Below are 20,032 nucleotides of genomic sequence, written 5' to 3'. Positions count from 1 at the left end.
TGGGCATATAATTTCAAACATTTTTGAGATGTTTTGTAGTCTGCTTGCAAATAGAAGGAAAAAAAGTCAAAATTTGACAAAACCATTATTTGTTATGATTTATTCAGTCAGCTCTAGTCTTGAACCTGGGAGTTATTGGCAGCTTCCGCTAAGATTCCTTCTGAGTATTTCTACTTATAATGACTGCATGCAACATGTAGCTCAATACAATTTTTTGGCATAATATCATAAATATCTATTTTAATTCTTGTCTCTATATATGTATCTAGGGTTTGTTTTTTTTTTTTTTTTTTCCTTGTGAAAGTATCTCTAGATGCAGGACAATATCCTGCTCCCTTTACTTAGGAGACTACTCCACTCCAGTTCAACAGGAGGATTATTCTCCTTGGGTAGAAAACCCCCTGCCAGAAAGCCCGTACATCACTTAAGTGCTGGCTTAAGCAGAGAATAAATGTCCATTTGTGCAGGGTAGAATTTCATCTGTTGTCAGGGAAGTAAGATCTGACCCACAGATTTAAGGATTCCCATCTTTAGTCACTTTTTCTAAAATCACATCTTTCTTCTACTCTTGGTTCTTTATCACTCAGGACTCAAGAGACATTTTCTTTATATTTTTGCTATGTCTTAGCAGTAAAAATGCTGGAACATGTAATTTGTGCTCTAGAAGTAAATTCTATCTTTTCGTAGTTTCTTATGTCTGCAGTCAGAAAAGAAAGCTGAGATTTGGACCTTTCCTTTGTAGCAAGAATTCCACAGAATTTGTTACTGAAGTTGCAAACCAGTGTATTGAATGTTGCATTTTGGTCACAGTAATTTACTTTTACCGTTAATATTTGAAGAGATAAAAGGTCAAATAGGTTCCAAATGCAATGCTACAGTCCCATCAAGCTGAAATGTTTCAATGATTTTCATCAACGATTTCAGCCAAATCATAATGTCCTAAGAAACATTTTGATTTAACAGAATTTTTCCACTGGACAAATTGGAACCTGCATTATTTTAAGTTAAACAGCCTGCTCTTCCAGACTCCACATGGACAAAATTCCCGTGGACTTCAGAAGAGTGAGTTTTCAAGTGGATAAAACACTATCCCAGACATCAAGAAGTTTCCTGATTTAGCTTTTGCGTTATTTGAAGTTGAGCAGGTTCATTTTAAATGTTTGAATTTGTGTTTTGTTTACATTGTCCTCTATATATTAAGTTATAATAATGAAGTACAGTACATAGGCTGCGACCTTAAATTATTTCTGCAAAGCAGGTATGTATTTATAAGTGTCTTTTTTTTGAATCCCTCTGAGTTCTTCAGGACATTTCTGTGAGTTCAGACCATGGTATAGTTTGTTTGCTATCTAACAGTTTCCTCATGATTACTGAGAAGCTTAATCACTTTCAGGTCTTGCATTAAAAGCTCTGGAGATGCTACCAGTGTTTTGTATTTTTATTGCAAGTAGAGCTGTTATGGAGGGAAGGTTTGTATAATTAGAGAGGGGCTGATCAGCTGTAATTCTTGTTGACTTCTGTGGGACATCCCGGATATATCCAATGTCTCTGAAAACTAAATGCTAATTGTACATTCTCAAATGATTGCAAATGAGCAGGTAAAAAAAAACATCACTCAGACACCTTTCAAATATGCAAGAATTCTTTCTGGTTGAAAAAATTAGTTTCATTAATTTAAGTAGCCATGAGAAACCCATTATACTAATACAGGAACCTGCAAAAGCAGGAAGATTGTAATCCTGGGAGAACTCTCACTTCAATGACTGCTGTTAAAAGTTTGTAGGAAAGTACAGTGTGACCACTGTTAAGTTTGAGAAGGGAGAAGAGACTGATGCGAATTACTGGGTTTGTGAATGAATTGGGTGTGATTCAGCTTGGTTCTACCGGACTTCTTGTGAATGGAATAGTGGCCAGTAGATTCACAGTGTGCTACTGCTAAGTCATTTCCACTTATTAAGTACTTAGAAAAATCCTTTTTGTTGCCATCAGGGGGAGCTTTTGAGATCTTTCAAGAGTGAAAAAAAAATATTAAAAAAAAAAAAAGAGAGAAAAAAAAAAGAAACGTCCCAGCTCAGAAACAGAGATCTACAAACCAGCAAGCAGCCAGAATCTTACCTGTGGCTACAACTGAGCCAAGGAAACCAGGGGAGCTGAATTCCTTAGACTGAAAAATTAGCAATATTGAGAGAGGATTTTTGACTCAATCCACCAATAAATTAATATTTTTTTTTATTATTTCAAAAAAACCCAGGAGTCTTTGGGAGCATGCAAAAGCCAAATCCTGCTCTGTTGCTACAGCTTCTGGAAGGCAAATGCTCTTCAAAAAGCTTCTCTCCTTTTAGCTCCTGATGATTCGATGGGGACCTTTGATGCAACATTTGGATTAGCTGCACACAACTGCACTGAGGGGGACCACAAAAGGGGGAGCCTGGCTGATTGCATAACTTTAAGAAAATAATAAGAGGAAAAGAAAGAATTAGGAAAAGAGAGAGAGAGTGAAAAAGAGAGAAAGAAAGAAAGCAATTAAAAAATATCTGAGACTCAAGTTTCAAGACTCTTTATGTGCTGCAGAGGAGCATAAGGTTTACCAGCAAAGTGCAACGGGGAGTCTGAGAGAAGAAATAGCTTTCTCTTTTGCCAAGAAAAAAAAATAGGAATGTGTGTTTTGGACTGCACTGAGAAAGAAAGCTGGGGAGATTACCAAAAGGGGTGCAGGATTTTTATCACATTGATCCATTCATCCTAATTGTCTTCTTTAAAAAATAAATAAAAGAGGGGAAAGTGGTAGGGGGAAAAGGGAAGAGAAGGAAAGAAGAGGGAAAAAGAAAACAGCAAAAGTGTTTGAACCTCTGGAGCTATCTGCTCCTTCAAGCTGATTGATTAGTCATGATCCCTGCAGTTTTAATGGGAATCATTCAATTGGGAAGGTGGAGCACCCTAGAGTAGATTAGCATATTCTTGTTTACTCATCTTCTGAGGGGCTTTTTCTCTTTTCTTTCATTTTGTGGAGAAGAAGGGAGGGGGGAGGTTGGGGGGAAGGAGGGGGTTGTGGCTTATGTTATAAAGGAGGCCAAAAAAATAAATAGATTAGAGCATCTTTTGGGGGGAGGGAAATCACTGGGTCTGAGTCTTGGAGAAAGCTGGGGGGGTGTTTTGTTTTTTTGTTTTGTTTTGTGTGTGTGTGTGTGTGTGTGTGTGTTTTTTTTTTTTTAAGAAGAAAAAAATAAAGGGAAGAAAATCCAGCAGAGAAAAGAAGAGAGAGGAATTCCAGCTGTGGAGGAATAGAGGAGAAGAAGACAGATAGAGGAGGAAGAACAGAGAAATACATTTCGACCAAGAAGGAGTTTTGATTTATTTTATTTTTATTTGTTTTAAGGGAAAAAAAAATCTATAAGCAGGAAAAAGAAAGAAAAAGAAAAAAAGAAAAGAAAAAGCAACTGAGAAGGGTTATAAAAAGAGCAAATACCAAGAAGGGTGAACAAGAGAAGAAAGTCAAGGCAAGGAGGAGCCCAAAGCTGGCAGATCGGGAGGATTTGCAGGGGAGAAGGGGGGGGAAGATTGGAAATGCAGCTCTGGAGTTTGCTGCTGCCTCTTGCGCTTCTCTGTACAGCCCTAGCCAGTGGACCCGAATGTGGGATGGACGAGCGCTCCCGCAGGGCAAGAAGGGACACCAGGCACACCCGCCAGCTCCGCTACACTGCCCCGGGCACCTGTGCCACCAGGTTAGCCCGAGGAAGGCGCTCCACTGCTGGTCGGGAGCCTGGGCATGTCCCCCGCAGGAGGCAACAGCGGGAGGCAAAGGACGAAGAGGAGTCCCTTACCCCAAGCAGGGCGCTCTATTTCAGTGGACAAGGTGATCAGCTGCGGCTGAAAGCAGATATTGAGCTGCCCAGAGATGCCTTCACTTTGCAAGTGTGGCTGAAAGCTGAAGGAGGACAGAGATCTCCGGCTGTCATTGCAGGTAGGTAGTTCATTGTGCCTGTAGCTGTAGCATCCCTTTTACGTCTCGTGTGCCGGCAGAACAGCCTGCTGTAGGCGTGCGTGTGTATAGTATGTGTTTATGTATATTTAAATATACGTGTGTGTGTTGGAACATGCATATGTATATGAATGCATGTGTAAACACATACGAGTGCAGTTATTATGTATATATTTGGTGAAATACCAGAGCTTGGCAAACTGTCTGAAAGTGTATGCTCAAAGGAAAAGTTATGTAAAGTTTTGCATAAGGAAATGGCAGTATCCTAGGTAGTTTCTTTATTTCTGTGTGTATGGATTAAGGTGCAAATAAGAAATAGAGTTCTTATGGTAGGTTTTTAACTAATCCTCGGATTGGAAAACTGTAAATAGACCATTTAAAAGTAGCTTGTGTGTATGCTTGACTTATGTAAAAAAAAATCTGTCTAGTGTGTGGCTGCCATGAAATACATGCGCAAGGTTTCTATATGATTTCCTTCATTTTATTAGCTCTTTAGTGCATTTCACTGTTACCTTTTTTAGATGCTATGTTAGCATGTGGTTTCCAAAAAGCTATAAAGGAACTTTTGGCTATTGTGAAACCTCAAATGAATCAAAAGAGTTTATAAAGTTCCCAACCCTTTGACACTCAGTTAGGACTGGGACTAGTACTGCAGCTAGAGGATGTGTAGAGTATTTTGTCTCCTCTTAGAAACGGCAAGTGTAACACAAATGACTGTAAGGTCAAACAGCCCTATAAAATCATTTAGTACTAAAACCGGCTACCAAACTAAACTGTCTGAGCTGAGCAATAATGAAGAGTATTGCACTTTCCTTATTTAAATTTTATGAGCCCATCATGAATTTGGGTCCTTCTTTTTCCCCTGTGTTCTCTCCCTCTCCCCCTCCCTGCCGTCACCTCCCTCCCTCTCCTTGCTTTAGTGATAAAGTGCAGTGAAGTTGTCGTGAAATTGGATACTTTTTGGAGGGTTACAAACCTTTATAAATGACGCCACATCCATCTTTGCTCTGAAGGAAGTCATAGAAAATGGAAATGCCCTTAAAAAAAGAAAACAAATCAGGAGGAGAAACGGGTGGGGGGGGTGGGGTGGCGGGGGGAGGAAGACATGTTTTACAGTTCTTTTGGCAAGGAGATTCCCTGAAAGTACAAAGTTTCCATGTCCTAGGATGCCTTAAAGAGACAGGGAGGATTTCCCCTTTCCCTTTAACTGGAGTCACTTCCTACGAGAATGCAGCGGATGCTTGTCTTGCTGGTACAGTCCCTGACCAGCCGCGAGCACTGCTCTTCCTCCTCTCCTCTGCCACATTCCTGCCTTTTATTTTCTTAATCTTGACTGCCCCATCCTTGACCTATGGGACTGTTGTCTCTCAAGAAAGTTGCTTTGTCCTAAGGAAAACAAAAACTAAGATGAACTCAGCAGTACGTTCCCTTAACTTTCCCCGATCCCAGCTGCTCTGTTCGCTTCTAAGGAGGCAGATGCAGTGTGTGTGGCTGTCAGAGTGGGTAGGAGATGCTGGGCATGGGTTGGTCTTCCTTTTGCCTATAGTGGGACAGACTTACGAGTAAATTCATAGAAGAAATGGGTTATCACCTGAATTGTTTCCCCTCCCTTTCTCTTGCTCCACTCTTCTGTTTCCCAATCTTAACTGAAGCAGCGGGGCTCAAACTGCTCCTCTGTCAAGTCAGGAAAGGCAGAGTTTGAGTTTGCATACATCTCATCAGTGAGTACACATAGTCAATTCGTTTTTTTATATGTTTAATCCAGCACCCAAGGTGCTGTGTCTGTTTTTTGTACAAATACCTGTAATTCACACAATAGGGAATCTAGACACACATGCACAAAGATCATTTGTAGTAAAATGCTTTAATTGGATGGGGGAGGTTGGGTTGTTGCTTGTATAAAACACTTGACCCATTTTAGGCAGGGAAATAACATTCCACTGTTAAAAACGAAAAGAAATGCCCCAGTTTAGCACCGTAAACCTTGTTGCTCAGCTCTGGATTTTATTTTATTTTTAAACTCCCTCTCCCCCCCCCTCACACACACTCTTGAAGAGGAGCCAGGTTTGGCTCTGTGTGTAAACACCTGGAAGAGGTCCAAGAGGAACTCACTTGGAGTATCCTCCGCACACTACAGCCTCCCAGACCTGCAGCAAGCTTAGGGAGAGATTACACTTCCCTCAATGAGGAAATCAAGGGTTCTGGCTGCCAAAATACTTGGCTTTCTCATTTTCACTGTTTGGGGCTGTGACAGGCTTAGGAGCCCTGTTCTGTCATTGGAGTTGCATCTGTAGGACCCCACTGAAATCAAAAGCCCTTCTGGTTGTTAAGGTGAGGGGTAGGGAGTGGGTCAAATTTGCTGACAGTGTAAGAAATGAGTTTATTCCCAACTTCCATCCCAGATGTGAGGGGGGGAAATTGTGTGTTTGTACAGATCCGGCAGAGGGCTGGATTGACTGGAAAACACCTCATTTTTGGGGTCCTTCCTGTATCTCCATGTACTTTCTACCCCCCACCCTCTGCCTCTGCTAAATGCTCCTCTTCAGTCCCTCCTTGCAGGCATTTAAGTAGTCTCTGCAAGTCATTTAGAAGCCAAAAGCATGCCTATAGGGGAAGACTGACTGTGCGTTAAAAATCTCATGTAGACTCTGAGTTGTTACAAGCTTCTATGTTTGAGCCTTGTTTCAAAGGAACTCTTCTACTATTCCAGGCTACAGGAGTTTCTGTTTCTCTCTGGAGCCAACTCTCCTTACGTCACCCTTTGCTGCAGTGTTCAATTTGTTTTTGTAAATGGCTAATTTTACAGCGCTGTTAAGTGGGTTCGTCAATGCACTGGGCCGTGCCCTGTCTCTGATGATAGGCAGTCCGTGGTGCCAGGTTCTGCCAATTTTCACACTGGTTGGCACGGATGTTATTGCTGCCCTGCTTGACTTCACTGATATCTGTTCTGGCATTTGTCAGGGAAAGCTGTTGGGAAACTAGAAGCCTGACCCATTGATCTGTGTTACGCAAAAGCTCAGAAGCATTTTCAGAGCTGAGCTGTGCTTAATTTCTGCAGCTCCCATGGTGTAACTCTCGCAGTGCAGGCAGCTCCCAAACAGTGTGTACTTGAGTCACTCCCCGGGCCACATAGTTCTTGGACAAACACTCCTTGCATCTGCATACCTACCACACAGCACAGTACATCCCTCTTACAAATACACACATGTGCACATGGTATTAATCATGCAGGTTTGTACACTTTCCAAAGTAGTCTTTGAACGCACCTCCAGTTGTGAACGAAAGAGTTAAGGTCCAGACTGGAGTCGAGTTAGATAATATATATGCCACGCAAAACAAGATGCTTCAAAGCACTGTTGACCTTGCTTCTGTTGTAACCAAAAGATATTTCAGTTCTACTGTGGAAATGCAATTCCATCCTAAGAAGCAGGACCCTCCAGAGTCCCTGTCAGTGTGCTTTCTGGTATAAGGCGCAGGAGTGGGATAGCTCATGTTTTCATAGAAATGAGATGTTGACTCTTTACTAGCTGAGAGCTGAGAGGAGCGAGATGAATGATCGGCAGCGGGAGCTGGAGTAAGAAGGCGTGCCTGCTCTGAAGAGTGAAAGTTATTTGTGTTTTGTTTTGGTTTTTTTCCCTTCCCAGTTTCATTCTCCTCTGTCTTTCTATTCCTCTGCTTGCCAACAGAGAGCACGATCCCAACTTAATAAAGCTTCATATGTAAGGGAGTGCCTATGTTTTCCCAACTTCAGTCCTTGGTGAACATAAAACTGCAGCAGAATCCAAAGGAGAAGAAATGCCAAAATCAGCACAGTGGAGCTCACTTAAAGCCACAGCCCTTGTATGTAACGGACTGAGAAAAGTCTGTGTCGGGGGCCCAATAATTGGGCAATTATACAGATATGTAAATGACACTACACAGGTCTGTTCACAGTGTTTAAAAATATACATTTAGTTTTGGTATTCGTTTAGTTCCCTTCTGTAGTTTTTGAGTCTGGTACTGAAGTGATACACTTTGAGTAGAATCAGTGAGCCGGGTGCTTTCCCTGTGAGCCAACGCTCCTAGCAGAGGTACTGGGAACTCGAGGAACTCTTCAGTATAGATTTCACACTGACATTTACTAGCATTAACATAATAGGGAGGTAGATAACGTGGCATTTTCTCTTCTTCGGTAGCCTGTTATCTTTTAACTGTATGAACTTTTTTGGTTTGGTCTTAAAGGTTATAGTGCACCACGGTAGCAGTCCATTTTTCGATTTTCCCTGCCGAAGGGTTCAAATGATTAGCTACTTGATGGCTATGGATCTGGATAAGTCATGACAAATAGGCCACTGAACAAATATGACGTAGCCCATCACTTACTAAACAATTGCATTTGAATGTCTCATTTCCCTCAGCCTGCAGAAGCTAGGACAAGAGTTGGAAACTAGAACTAGGAAAATAATTTTTCTTTCCTTCAGGCTTTCAGTTTTAATCTGTCTCATTCCTTTAAGAGGCTAGAGACTAGAATCGGAAAAACGTAGTGAGGATATATATATTTTTTTCTTGAAAGCACTTACATGTGGGCTGCTCTAATCAATAAAATGGTAATAAAAAAGAGGGAAGTTAGACTTTTTATGTGTGAGGGAGGGTAAATTTAGATTTACCTAAATAACATATGGCTGTTTTGCAGGCACTGAGATTTTTCACAGGCTGAGCTGGCCTCTCTAAGTTTCTTTCAGGCCTGATTTATTTCAAGCTAGCCCATGTTGCAGTTAGAAAACCTTGCAGGAAGCAGAAGGCAAGCTGAGGGGACTGTGTTTGGAGAGAGACCTGGAACTGGGCTCTCCTCAGGGATTCAGGGGAGACGTCTGGAGAAGCACAGAGCAGAGCTGAGGAGGGAAGGCCTAAACAGCGAGGGCGAGGAGAAGCCCTTGGAGAGGCTTCGTACGTTACAGAATTACTGAAAGGCAGATCCAGTCAGTTCGTCAGATTTCTAAAAGTTCATCGCAGCAGTATCGAAGCTGCTCTCTGGAGGGGGCTTCACTTTGTCTTCCTGCACGGCGGAAGGGATGCAAAAGCAGCCAGCACGCTGAATGACGGCGGCGATGCCTGCCGTCGGTCCCTGCCGCGTGTGACTCCCTACTAGTGGTCACCAGTCAGAAGTGAGGGATTTGCTTAAATCCTCAATCCCAGAGGTCTCACTCAGCATCACAGTGGCTGGGACCCTAACCCCAAATCCTTTCGTGAAGGTAGGTGCCTCTGCTCTTTCTCATAAATAACACGATAGGTTGCCTTGCCTTTTAAAAGAGGGCACATGAATTTGCTGATATCATTCCCACAGGCTTCTTGTGTTCGTTTGCCTTTGCTGAGGCTGAGGAGATCCTCCGCCAGGGAGCACTGAACAGCAAGGAGCAGAACCCACCAGTAGGCACGAACACCGGGGCCCATCAGGCAGGTCCCTCCTTTTTCCTCTTCTGTCACCTCGCTGATGATAAAGTTTTCTGTCCTCAGGGTCACAACAGGAGGATTCAGAAGTGTTTCTTCCCAGAAAAGCCTTTAGCTTAGTGTTTAGTGCTCTTTGGGTCATTGGACATGCGGGCTTGAATATCTTGGAGGAAGGAATGCAGACTGGGTCCAAGGAAGTGCCCTGGTCACGAGGGCCCAACCTGTATTACTTGCAGGACGAGAACACCAAATTGTGTGAGAACACCGATTTGGTGGAGAAATGCCTTTTTCTGAGTCCTGCTCTGTCCTAGTCAGGACATAGATGCCATGCTCCCAAGGCCTGTCACAGCGCAGGTGCACACTGAGATGTCTTCCTGAGGAGCTATATGGTAAAAATACTGCCGGACCAATGGTATTTAGGTGCTTTCAAGACCAGGGGATTAACTGAGCACTTTCACCTTGATTTTCCGTTGCTCAAACTGGCCTGACCCAGAATAGAAAGCCAAAATATAGTGACTTTTTTCAAAAAGACATATTGAAAAAACAAAAATAAACCCTTCAATAACTGGGGTCAGCTGAAATGTTCTCATATAATAGTTTTTCTTCCAGTTTTAGCCTTTGTTTGTTCAGCTCCTCTTTTCTTTTCTTTAATAGAAATTATAGGAGCACAGGCATAGAAGGGACCACCTGGGTTGCCAGATTCAGTCCCCTGCAGTGTCAGGGATATAATATTAGATAATTAGTCCAAACATTCACGGAATATCCACTTTTTATGTTTAGATATAGCACAGGCCACAGAAACTTTCCCAGTACTCTATGATAAACCAAAGATCTTTAGCTGAAACCAAGAGTCATCACTGTAATGTAGGACAGGAAGAGAGAAGGACAGACTGACAGTATCTTAAGTACCTAAAAATCCAAAGTATTGATTTATAAAAGCGTTGACTATGAGAGCGAAAAACATTTTCTAGTAGAAGAGACTGTTTTTTTTATTTTTATAAGCTTTTTTAAAAAATTAAGTGTTTTGACAGTTATGAAACTTTTATTGAAATTTTAAGTTAGAATATTTGCCAAAACTGATCCTTTCCCACAGATAGTCTGTTTTGATTAATTTCCTTTTTCCTTTTTCCTGAGAAAAGTATTTGATCAAACATTTCCCAGCCTTCTCTGACCTTAGTTTGTGTAGCAGTTCCTACATCCCATCATAGTATGAATGAACACATTCACTTTATTGCATATTTACGTCCTTAAATCTTATATTCTGAATCATTCTGAAAAATGTATCAGAAAAGTTATTTGATCAAGTCATCTGAATTTTTTCTCATCCATATCAGTTAGCCTAACATCATCTTTCCATATATATAGCCTCCTCTCTCATTACTACCAGATTTCTCACTTAATACTGTCTTTACATTATCAGTTTATACTAATCTTTCTACGTCAAGTATGCAAAATATACTGGAGTTTTCTATTTCCTTGCTTTGGGCATTTATTTTATGTCTACTGGGCATATGACAATTGAGTGAGCTATCCCTTTTTGTTTTTCCAAAAATCAGACTTCTAAAAATGAAGCCTATACCTTTCTTCCGACCTGATGTTCATGTTGGTTTATGGCCATTTCCCTACCTTAGGGTGGCTGACATCTGGATGTGATTCTTATCTTCATTTCAGCTTTCGATGGAAAAAATAAATGTTTTGTTACTTTTCTGTGCTTGTCCCTAATCCTCTCTTCATTTTCTCTAATGTGAGCATGCATGCACGTGCACACAACGTTTCCAAAGCATCTTTGATTTTTTTTTTTTTCCTCAGATCAATAGAGCATTTAAACTCCAGTGATCAAGGAAAGAAGCTTGTTTATTTTCCTACATATTCTGACAAAAGTGGCAGATCTTGTAAACTGCTTTGATTTAATGTTAGTCCTTATTATAGTTTGGTTTCCCCAAAGCCATGCATAAAGTCAAAGTATTCTTACTCTGAACATTAGTAGATCAGAACTCAAAAAGATGAGTTAAAAAGGGAATCAATGTCTATCCTAGAATTTTACATTCCGATCTCCTTATTCATAGCAATCATAAAGAACAATTTAATTAATCAAGAACTGTTTCACATACAGAAGGTTGCCAGCACCTGAGTGTAGGTACAGTATGTATCATAGCAAAAATTGTGAACAAATATAAATACAAGTCAAATTTTCCCTTGGTGAGAAAGAGGATGGATTCCTGGTGTTAGATTTACATAGGCAGCATGGATTTGATCCTAAACCTGTTCAACGTCATGAAAAAATGCCTTTCACCTTGATTGACTCTGGCCTAGGCTCTGATTTCAGAGAGTCTTTTGCATCCCTCATCTACGTCTTGGGCTCTTCCATGGTGCTTGCATTAACATCCATTATTTTGCTGTCCTATCTTGCTTTGAGTATTGGAGCCAAGCAAGAAGAGAAAAATTATGAAGCCCTAACGTCAGAGAAATTGGCCTGGGGAAGGGGATATGTTTATTTTAGTTGTTTTTGCTCTAATCCAAATCCCTCCTTGGCCTCTGTCTCTTTCAGCCTTTTTTTTTTTTCGGTGTTAAAGTGAATGCTTATTCAAAACACGGTCTCCGTTTTTCTGTTTTGCTGGGTGATGTAAGTGTGCAGCTTTCCCATCCAGTCCCTCCACCCTCTCTTATCACCATCATTTTCTCAGTTCTTTCTCTACTATCTCATGTCCTTGATTCCCCCTTCTTTCACTTCTTCCTGCTAGGCAGAATTGGTCTGCTTTCCTCTTCCCTAGCAAGCGAGTGCTGTGACGAGGATAACCATGAGCTCTCTGAAGTTCTGTTCCTCTTTCACCACGCGAGGGTAGCGTCCCCTCCTCATAGCCAAAGGGTAGCCCCTAGGTTGGTGGCAAAGACCTTCAGCCAACCTTTGTGCAAAATACTGTGGTAATGGAGAGTAAGAAGTCTGGGTGTTTGTGTGCTTAGTCAGGCATATGCTCATGCATATTTTCCAGGAATTCTTGATATTGTTCTGTTTAATATCCATCCTAGTGGTACACAAACAAGGAGTGAGCAGTTGTTCTCACAGAGAGGGGCGTGAGGGTGAACTGAAACTGAGAAGCATCTGGAAGTGGCCTAGTGAAACAGCTTCTAAGAGATATGATACCCAGCTCCTGGAAGCAAAAGAATTGCTGTGTTAGTGAAGAAAACCTCTCTGTTCTTTGCTGATTAACTCCTGAGGTCTGGTAGGCTTTCCTTGAGTCTTCCTTTTGAATGATATTTAGGGTCCTTTTATCTCTTCTCCTTCCTCCTCTCTGCTGTGTTTTTTCTTCATTTCCTTATCTAATTTATTGTCTCTTTATTTGCTTTAAATCACTTTCCCATATGGATTTCTCTCCTCTGACCCATCTTCCCCTCCCTCATCTGATTCCCAGGAGTCTTCTGTCGTCATGGAATTGGGAGAAGAGGAGGCTTGCTCTAGACACTGTGCATCAGCTGCAGGCTCCTTTTCTCCTTTATTGTCTTCATTGTCTATTCTCAGCTGTTAGTGTTGGAAGCATATTCACAAAGATCAGTCCATTGGGTTGAGAAAAGAAATCTTATCACTCTTATTTTGTATGTTTTATTTAAGACAGCAAGGGGAAGGGATGGAAAGGAAAGGCCGTTCACTGTTACCTGTTTGTTTAAGTTTTGAATGTTGGTTATTTTTCTCCTCTTCTGATGTGTTCTGCTGTTACTGTTTTCCTTTATTATTGCAGTAAGGTTGCACTTTTGTAGTCTTTATCACTGTCTCAAAGAAACCTGCAAATGGCGGTGATAAGTTTCTAAGGCATGGGAGATCATTGTCCTTAAAATCAGGGAAACCGAGGAATGGAGGGATGCTCTAATGTCAAAGATGTGGCAGCATGTTGGCATGTTGGTGACAAAGTTAGAAGCAGAGCCCAAGAGGCTTGGCCATTTGTTAAACTCTTGTTAGAGGTGATGACAATTATTCCTCGGCCTGGATTGTTCTCCATTTGGAGTCGATGCACCCTTATTCCTGTAGGGTTTTTCTTGTAGCTGTTCATGGTTTTTTGCTGGGTTACTACTGTACATGGTGCTGAGCTAGAGGTGTTTATGAGATCTTCTACCTGGGATTATGCCCTAGCAACATGGAGGACAAGTGACAGAAGGAGACAAGTTGGCATTTGTGACATGAGCTCTTTGGAGATGGCAGAAAATCTGAGATGGTCTTGAATTAACATCTCTGACCCGAACATGCTGATGATGTTTGAATCCTCAAAAATTATTATATTTCTTAAATGGAACAGTGTATGCAGCTCAAAACGGGAGAGAAGAGCAAATCTTACCCAGGCCTCTCAGTTCCAGCTATTATTTAAACTGGAATATTTCTATGTTTTTGATACATCTGCACATCAATTAATATATTCACTTGCTAAAACAGCTTGTAAAACATGTAGGCTGTAACTGCTAAGTGTCTTGAAGTGCTGAAAATCTGGCCACAGATAGCTCAGGGTGTTAATTAAGGGCAAAAGCAACTTGTTTACCACATAAATATGGATCAGGTGAGTGACTGCAGAAGGGGCTTTGCACACAGCATGTTAGTGCCCCAGTAACAGCAGACTGTTTTGGGGAGGGATCATCATCCAGTGCATGTGCTCACAGCTAAACAACTGATGTTTCTGTTGGTAACATCAACAGGGAGGCTCTGCATCATATGATCCACACGATTGTGTTTTGTTCAGAGGTCAGCAGCATCTCTGCCTGTAAAGACTGAGGTGCTAGGGTTGAAATCTGGAGCTTGCATTACCACTGTCTTACCTTGCATCTGTCTTGTGGAAAAAAACAGAGTAGCCTTCCCTCTGAGGTCAAAACAGCATCTTTCACCAGCGATAATTTAATGGGAATTATTTTCAGCGTAAACTCAGCAAGAATTGAAAGCCTCCTGTGCTGGAGCTCATGAATGGAGATGTTCAGGGAGGAAAAGCAAACGTTAACTAAATGTATTGCGCGCAGGATTTTGAAACGTACTTGGCAGAGGGAAGGGTAAGCAGTACAAGCCAGATGCTGTTGTTCAACACACCAGTGTAAAGCCAGAGTAACTCCTGTGGAGAGGAAGTGAGGGGGGCTGCTCCAAACTGATGGACACGGAGTAGAATTTGGGACCAAGATAGAGTGCATGTGGTGGGGAAAATGAACGAACTGAAATGTGGATGCCGTGGAGAACAGCTTCCAACCTCCGTTGCTGCTGTAGATGGTTTCATTTGGGTGTCTAATGGTTATGGTGATGCAGTGGGAAAAGTTTGTACAATGTGGGGTTGTTTTTACTTTTGGGGGCATTTTCTGCGTATACCTATCATGTTCCCTCTAGCTTGTAAAATTAGTCCACATGCTGTTTTTACAGTGAGCCCTTTGTGCTCCCAGCAACAAACACCTTTAAACTCTACTCTCCAGTCTTGTGGGCCTAAACTCATTCACCCCCCTCCCGTTCTGTCCCATGTCCAGCAATAATATCCCCTCATCTGTTTATAAACAACCCCCCTCTGAGGAAGTTCAGGGGAAGAAAAGTTTGTTAATGAAAATCAACCATACACACAGCCCCAGACTGTGAGCTGGAGCCAGCAGGGTTGCTGGATGTTTTCTACTACGCATCTGCTTGTAGGAATTTTTCTGATGATATGTCTGTCTGTCTGTATCTCTTTTTCTTCTTTTCCCTCCATCACTGCAAATGTGGAAAAAAGAGGGAGTCAAATTATAGTGTCAGTTCTTTTAAAAACATGGTCAGCCTGGACTCCATTCAGAAACCCAAGCAGGGAGACTAACGTGAATGAAACTGCAGAAGTTCTTGCTCATAAGTCCACTGATTTTGTTTCATTTTTGAAACATTGAAATTTAGATTCTGGCTCCTGCCAGTGTATTTGTTGCTCTTGAGTTATGCAAAGGCTATAAAAGGACTAAAATACCCCAAAGGCTAATTCTCTTGCTATAGTTTGAACACAAGGCTGATATGTCTGGTCTCACATATTTGTTTCACAGAACCACCAGTGTAAGGATGCAGGAGTGAGCAGGAACCAAGGAAGTAGATAACTCTGAGCTCTGTAGTCACCATGAACTCTGGAGCTAGGGGCAGACGGGCATGGTAATGATGCTGTCAGCTAGAAAACATGAAATACTGTAGCTTGCTCCAGAGAGCCCCTAGACCCCGCTAGTGCAGGGGGTGGACCCAGGCAAAAGCCCATTTTCTTGTGACTTCTCCTGAGTTGTGCCTTTAGTACTGCATCTTGGTGATCTCAAGTAGGAAGTGAGGGAATTAGGGGTTTGTTTCCGTGACGTCTGGTGGGCAGTGTGCCCTGCGGTGCTTATTTCTGCTGCTCCCAAGTGCTTCTCCATGAGCTGCCATAGGATGGGAAGCGTGATCAGCTCTGGGCCTCCAGGAGAGAGCAGAGCTGTGGGCACAGTGGGATCCTCTGAAAGCCTTTCTGGCTATTCAAAATGTGTGGGAAAATCATCAGATGAAGAAAAAGTCTGGGTGCAAAGGAGGCAGCACTGGTCAGGGCTGAGGTTCCTCACTTAGACAGAAGTGTGGTATCAGTGCAGCGCTTGTATCAGTGTCCCCAGCTCCCCTCCCCCCCCCACCCCTTTGCAAAATGGACTGCCTTTGGAAGTGAGAAAAAGTGAGGTGAATGACTGTCTCTGCAGTGACGAGAGCCGATGTTGTGCGAGTCTTTTAAAACTGGACTAACATGGTAAAACACTGGATGGCACATTACAGGAAACGTTCCTGCTCTGTGTTCCTAGGATGCAAAATGTTTGTGCAAAAATGTTTGCAGTTGTTAATTTCTGTGACAACATGAGCAATGGACACTATAAAGAAGAGTTAGTAACGTACAAGGCACCTTGGAGATCGGTAATAACTTGGTTTGACTTCAGCATTGCAGCCACTGACATGACATTCCAGGCTGGATTTGAAAAGGGGTTGATTTTGTTCTTTAATTTGAGATCTAGGTGAAAATACATAAGCAGATAGCAAGAGCGGCAGTCCACAAGGTCACTTGTAGACGTCTGGAGCAGAGATCTTTTCCCAGATATAGCAGATGTGAAAGTTCTGGTCTCACTTTTAGTTCTAAGAGTCTTGAAAGAATAGATGTATTGCAAAAAGGTTCTAGTGCTGACAGAGTCTCTGTACCTTCAGATGTGATGGTTTCACATAGTCTTATCTGTTGCTTGTTGTTGAAAGAGCAGTTTCCTTTATTGTACAAATATTTTCTGGCATATAATTAATAGCCTTATCTGGAAGACTGTTCGAATGTGGTCTCTCCACGTCACACCCCAACAAGAGGAGGACAGGAGTGATATTTCGGAACTGAGAATTTTGTATTGCAGCATGGACAAAGTTTATCAGTTGTTGCACCATCTCTGTGTTCTTGAACAGATTAAGAAAAAATGGGGGGAGGAAGAAAAAGAAATGGACCTGATTTATGCTGGTGAGCTTCCTCCAAGAATTCCAGGCAGTTTTGCCTAGGAGGAAAGTTGAGCACTTCATTCTTGCCCTTTGAAGAGCTCTGAATTAATGAATAGCAAAGTACCAGTGTATCTTCTACACTTCTTTGAGCTAGGAAAGGCTGGAATTCCCCAAAAGTCCTCTTGCTAGAGATGGTTTAATCAAACAGGCTGTTTACATTCTGTGCCTCGCCAGAGGCGATGCTCATACTGGGCTGGTCTTCAGCAGTACACCATAATACTAGGGCTTTTCTTTATTTTATTTTAAACATCAGCATACCACCAGTTTTCCTGGGAGATAGCTGTATCCAAACACCTGCAGGCTCTGTGGAACAGGCCAGAGAGGGATCTGGGAAGCAACAGCAGCTGCATCTCACAGAGGCAAAATGCTACTGCCAGGATCTGTGTTTCTTCTGTGACCTGGCTTCTGTGGGGTTGGGATCTCGGCAAGAAAGGCTGACCAGGGCACCTGCACTCGTGGAGCCAAGACACCTCCCAGGAGTTGTAAGAAGCTAAGCAATGAGCCACACTCTTTCCTCTACCTCAAGCACTGGCTGCAGAAGCACAAAAACAAGGGTCTTTCTGTCCCTGACTGTGCATTTTTTTGTCACGTCGAGATGGCCAAACTGTGGTTTGGCAAACACCTCCTCTAGCGGTTTCTGTGTTCTGAGGCTTGAGACAGCAATAAATGAAATGGGGGCTATGTTTTTGATGAGAGAGAGAGAGAGGGAAGAAGGAGATGAGATTAGGATCCTTCTTCCCACCATCCCACATCTTTCACCTCCCCTCTATCAGTCTGACCATCTCTTGCACCTGTATCAAGAAATCAAAACGCGGTTGCACATCTGTATGTCTAAAATGGGCCATAAACTTTGAGTCAGGATCTAAACTTGTTTTCAGATATAATTTAAAAAAAAACACTTTAGTGTCTTCTGGAAGTGATGTATTTCCGCTCCCCATGCACAGGAACTTCAGTGCATCATTGAGGAGGATGAACGTAAGTAGGCAATGTGGACAACATTCTTCCAAACCCTAGCAATGCAACCAGCTGTTCAGCAGGGATGTTATTTATTGAGAGCTGTCAATGTGTTCAACACATGGTGTCCTTTGCACTGACAAGCTAACAGCCTGCCTTATGGGATTGCTCTAATACTTGTCAAACATTGGTGACAAAGCAGGCTTGAAGAGGCACCCAGTTTCATGGGAAAGTTATTACAGAAGGGCATTGCAACAAAATGTTCCGTAAGGAAAGGAAAAAAAAAGAGTAGCTGGCAGAGTGAAAACAGGCCATTGCAGAGGGTATAGGTTCTTTTTTGCAGGTGGTTTCAGGAAGAGAACAGAGCAATAAATTATTCTCAGCAATAAATTAGATGCTTTTGAGAGAAAAAGTGTATTTGGGCAGCGGCGAAACTGCTTTGTAAGAGAAAGGCTTCCTCTTTTGCTAATTAAACTTCTTACTCTGTTGCAGAGTGGCTGGAGGTGCAGAGGTTGCACGAGGCTACTTTGCAACTGCTCTTAGGTACCTTCACTGCCCTGTCCTTTCCATCCATGAAGGCAGGATAGTGGCTGTTTGCAGCCCTCAGAGAGCTAGAGTATGTAAGGATGCGGTAATAACATCAGTGCAGCGCTTTGATCATGTATGATGCCGTAAATGGCAAATGCCACTCTGTTGCACCAAAAGAAAGAAATGTGTAGCCAAAAAGTCCCATTTGCCAGGGTCGTGTTAGGTCCCTGCAGCGCTGTGCTGCTGCAGAGAGAAAACTGGGGTTATAGAATGCCTAAGAGACAAAAAGAGGCAAATCTTGCCAATCTCCTGCTTATCTCTTTCTCCCATCTTTTTTCTCTTGACTTGTGTAAGTTCGTATTCATGTGTATCACAGGTATTTATTTTCCCATACTGAAAAACAGAGCTGTTGCTTGAACAGTATGACTCTGGCCACATTCCCTCCTATTCAGCACAATGCAATCTTGGCTCTTTACTAGTTAATATTTTCTGTCAACAACCTGCAAGAAAACATAAAATCAGTGCTGATAAAATTTGCAGATGTTGCAGAGTTCAGGGAGTGGTAAACAATGACCAAAACAGGACTCTCATTTGGGTGTTTTCATAAATTGAGAACATGCAAACAGTATTCATTAGAATAAAGCCAAATATGAAGTCATACATATAGAAAGACGGGAGGTAGGTCATGCTTAAAGGATGGGTGGTGGGGGAAGGGTCTTTCACCTGGAAGTTGAATTTCTAGGAGTAACTCCATGTTAGACCAGATAAAACATATGGATGTGAACTGCCAATGTGATGCTCTGGCCAAAGGTTTAGAGTCATCGTTGGCTATGTAAACAAGGAAGTATCAAACAGTGGAAGGGAGGTTATGTTACCCTTGTATTGACACTGGAGTGGCTGCTGCTGAAGTACTTTGTCCAGTTCTTATGTCCACAGTTTAAAAATGATGTTGTATGAGAGAGGATTTGGAGGGGGGGGGAACCAAACATAAGAATAGTTATGGGATTTATGATAAGTTTTAAAGTAATCGGTTCAAGAAGATTAAGAGGTGACTTGACAGTTATGATCTTTCAATACATGTTTGGGGAACATTAATCTGATAATTGGAGTCTAGAAATCTAATAATAGAGGATATAAGTAAATCCAGTGGATACATATGGAAGCAAAGCCCTTCAGAACAGAAAGAGGACATGCATTTTTTTTTTTAGCCGTGAGAGTAATTATTCACTGAAAAAACTTTCCAAGTATAATGGTGGACTGTCCCTCACCAGCAACTTTTAAATCATAATTCAGTGTTTTTCTAAATCACAAGTTCTTGTTCAAAGAGGGATTAATTCAGTTCTCACCATATTGTACTGAGTACTTTTAATGTCAGATCACTTTGGGAGTTTTCAGCTACTACTGCAAAAAAATAATTAAACCCGAACAGTAAAGTACAGGTAGCACTAGAATGCTGACTTCAAATCCTTTAATTTTCCAGTGTTTCTATGGGTTCTTCCTGACACTGGCAGGATATTTGTAGTCACCATAACATTTCTAGCTCTTTGTTGGGACTCCTAGGTATCACTTTTGTTAAACTATCAGGCTCAGTGTCTCATATGATGTTGCTGATCTTATTTAGAAGGCTTTTTCACAGTTACCCTGAA

General features: G+C 42.0%; 1 protein-coding gene across 1 annotated transcript in view; it reads left to right on the top strand.

Annotated features, from left to right (window-relative positions):
• Positions 1-3,493: 3,493 nt before the first annotated feature.
• The window catches only part of PAPPA (pappalysin 1), a 187,821-nt gene continuing 171,282 nt past the window's right edge, over positions 3,494-20,032 (top strand). Inside the window, exon 1 of the mRNA XM_009668174.2 lies at positions 3,494-3,961. Coding sequence (XP_009666469.1) covers positions 3,565-3,961 — 397 coding nt within the window. The 5' untranslated portion in view covers positions 3,494-3,564. The remainder of the gene's footprint in view (positions 3,962-20,032) is intronic.

The sequence above is a fragment of the Struthio camelus genome, chromosome 20 (genome assembly GCF_040807025.1).
Source record: "Struthio camelus isolate bStrCam1 chromosome 20, bStrCam1.hap1, whole genome shotgun sequence".
Taxonomy (NCBI): Eukaryota; Metazoa; Chordata; class Aves; order Struthioniformes; family Struthionidae; genus Struthio; species Struthio camelus.
The sequence above is the reverse complement of the archived record's forward strand: the minus strand, read 5'-3'. Positions and strand labels throughout refer to the sequence as shown.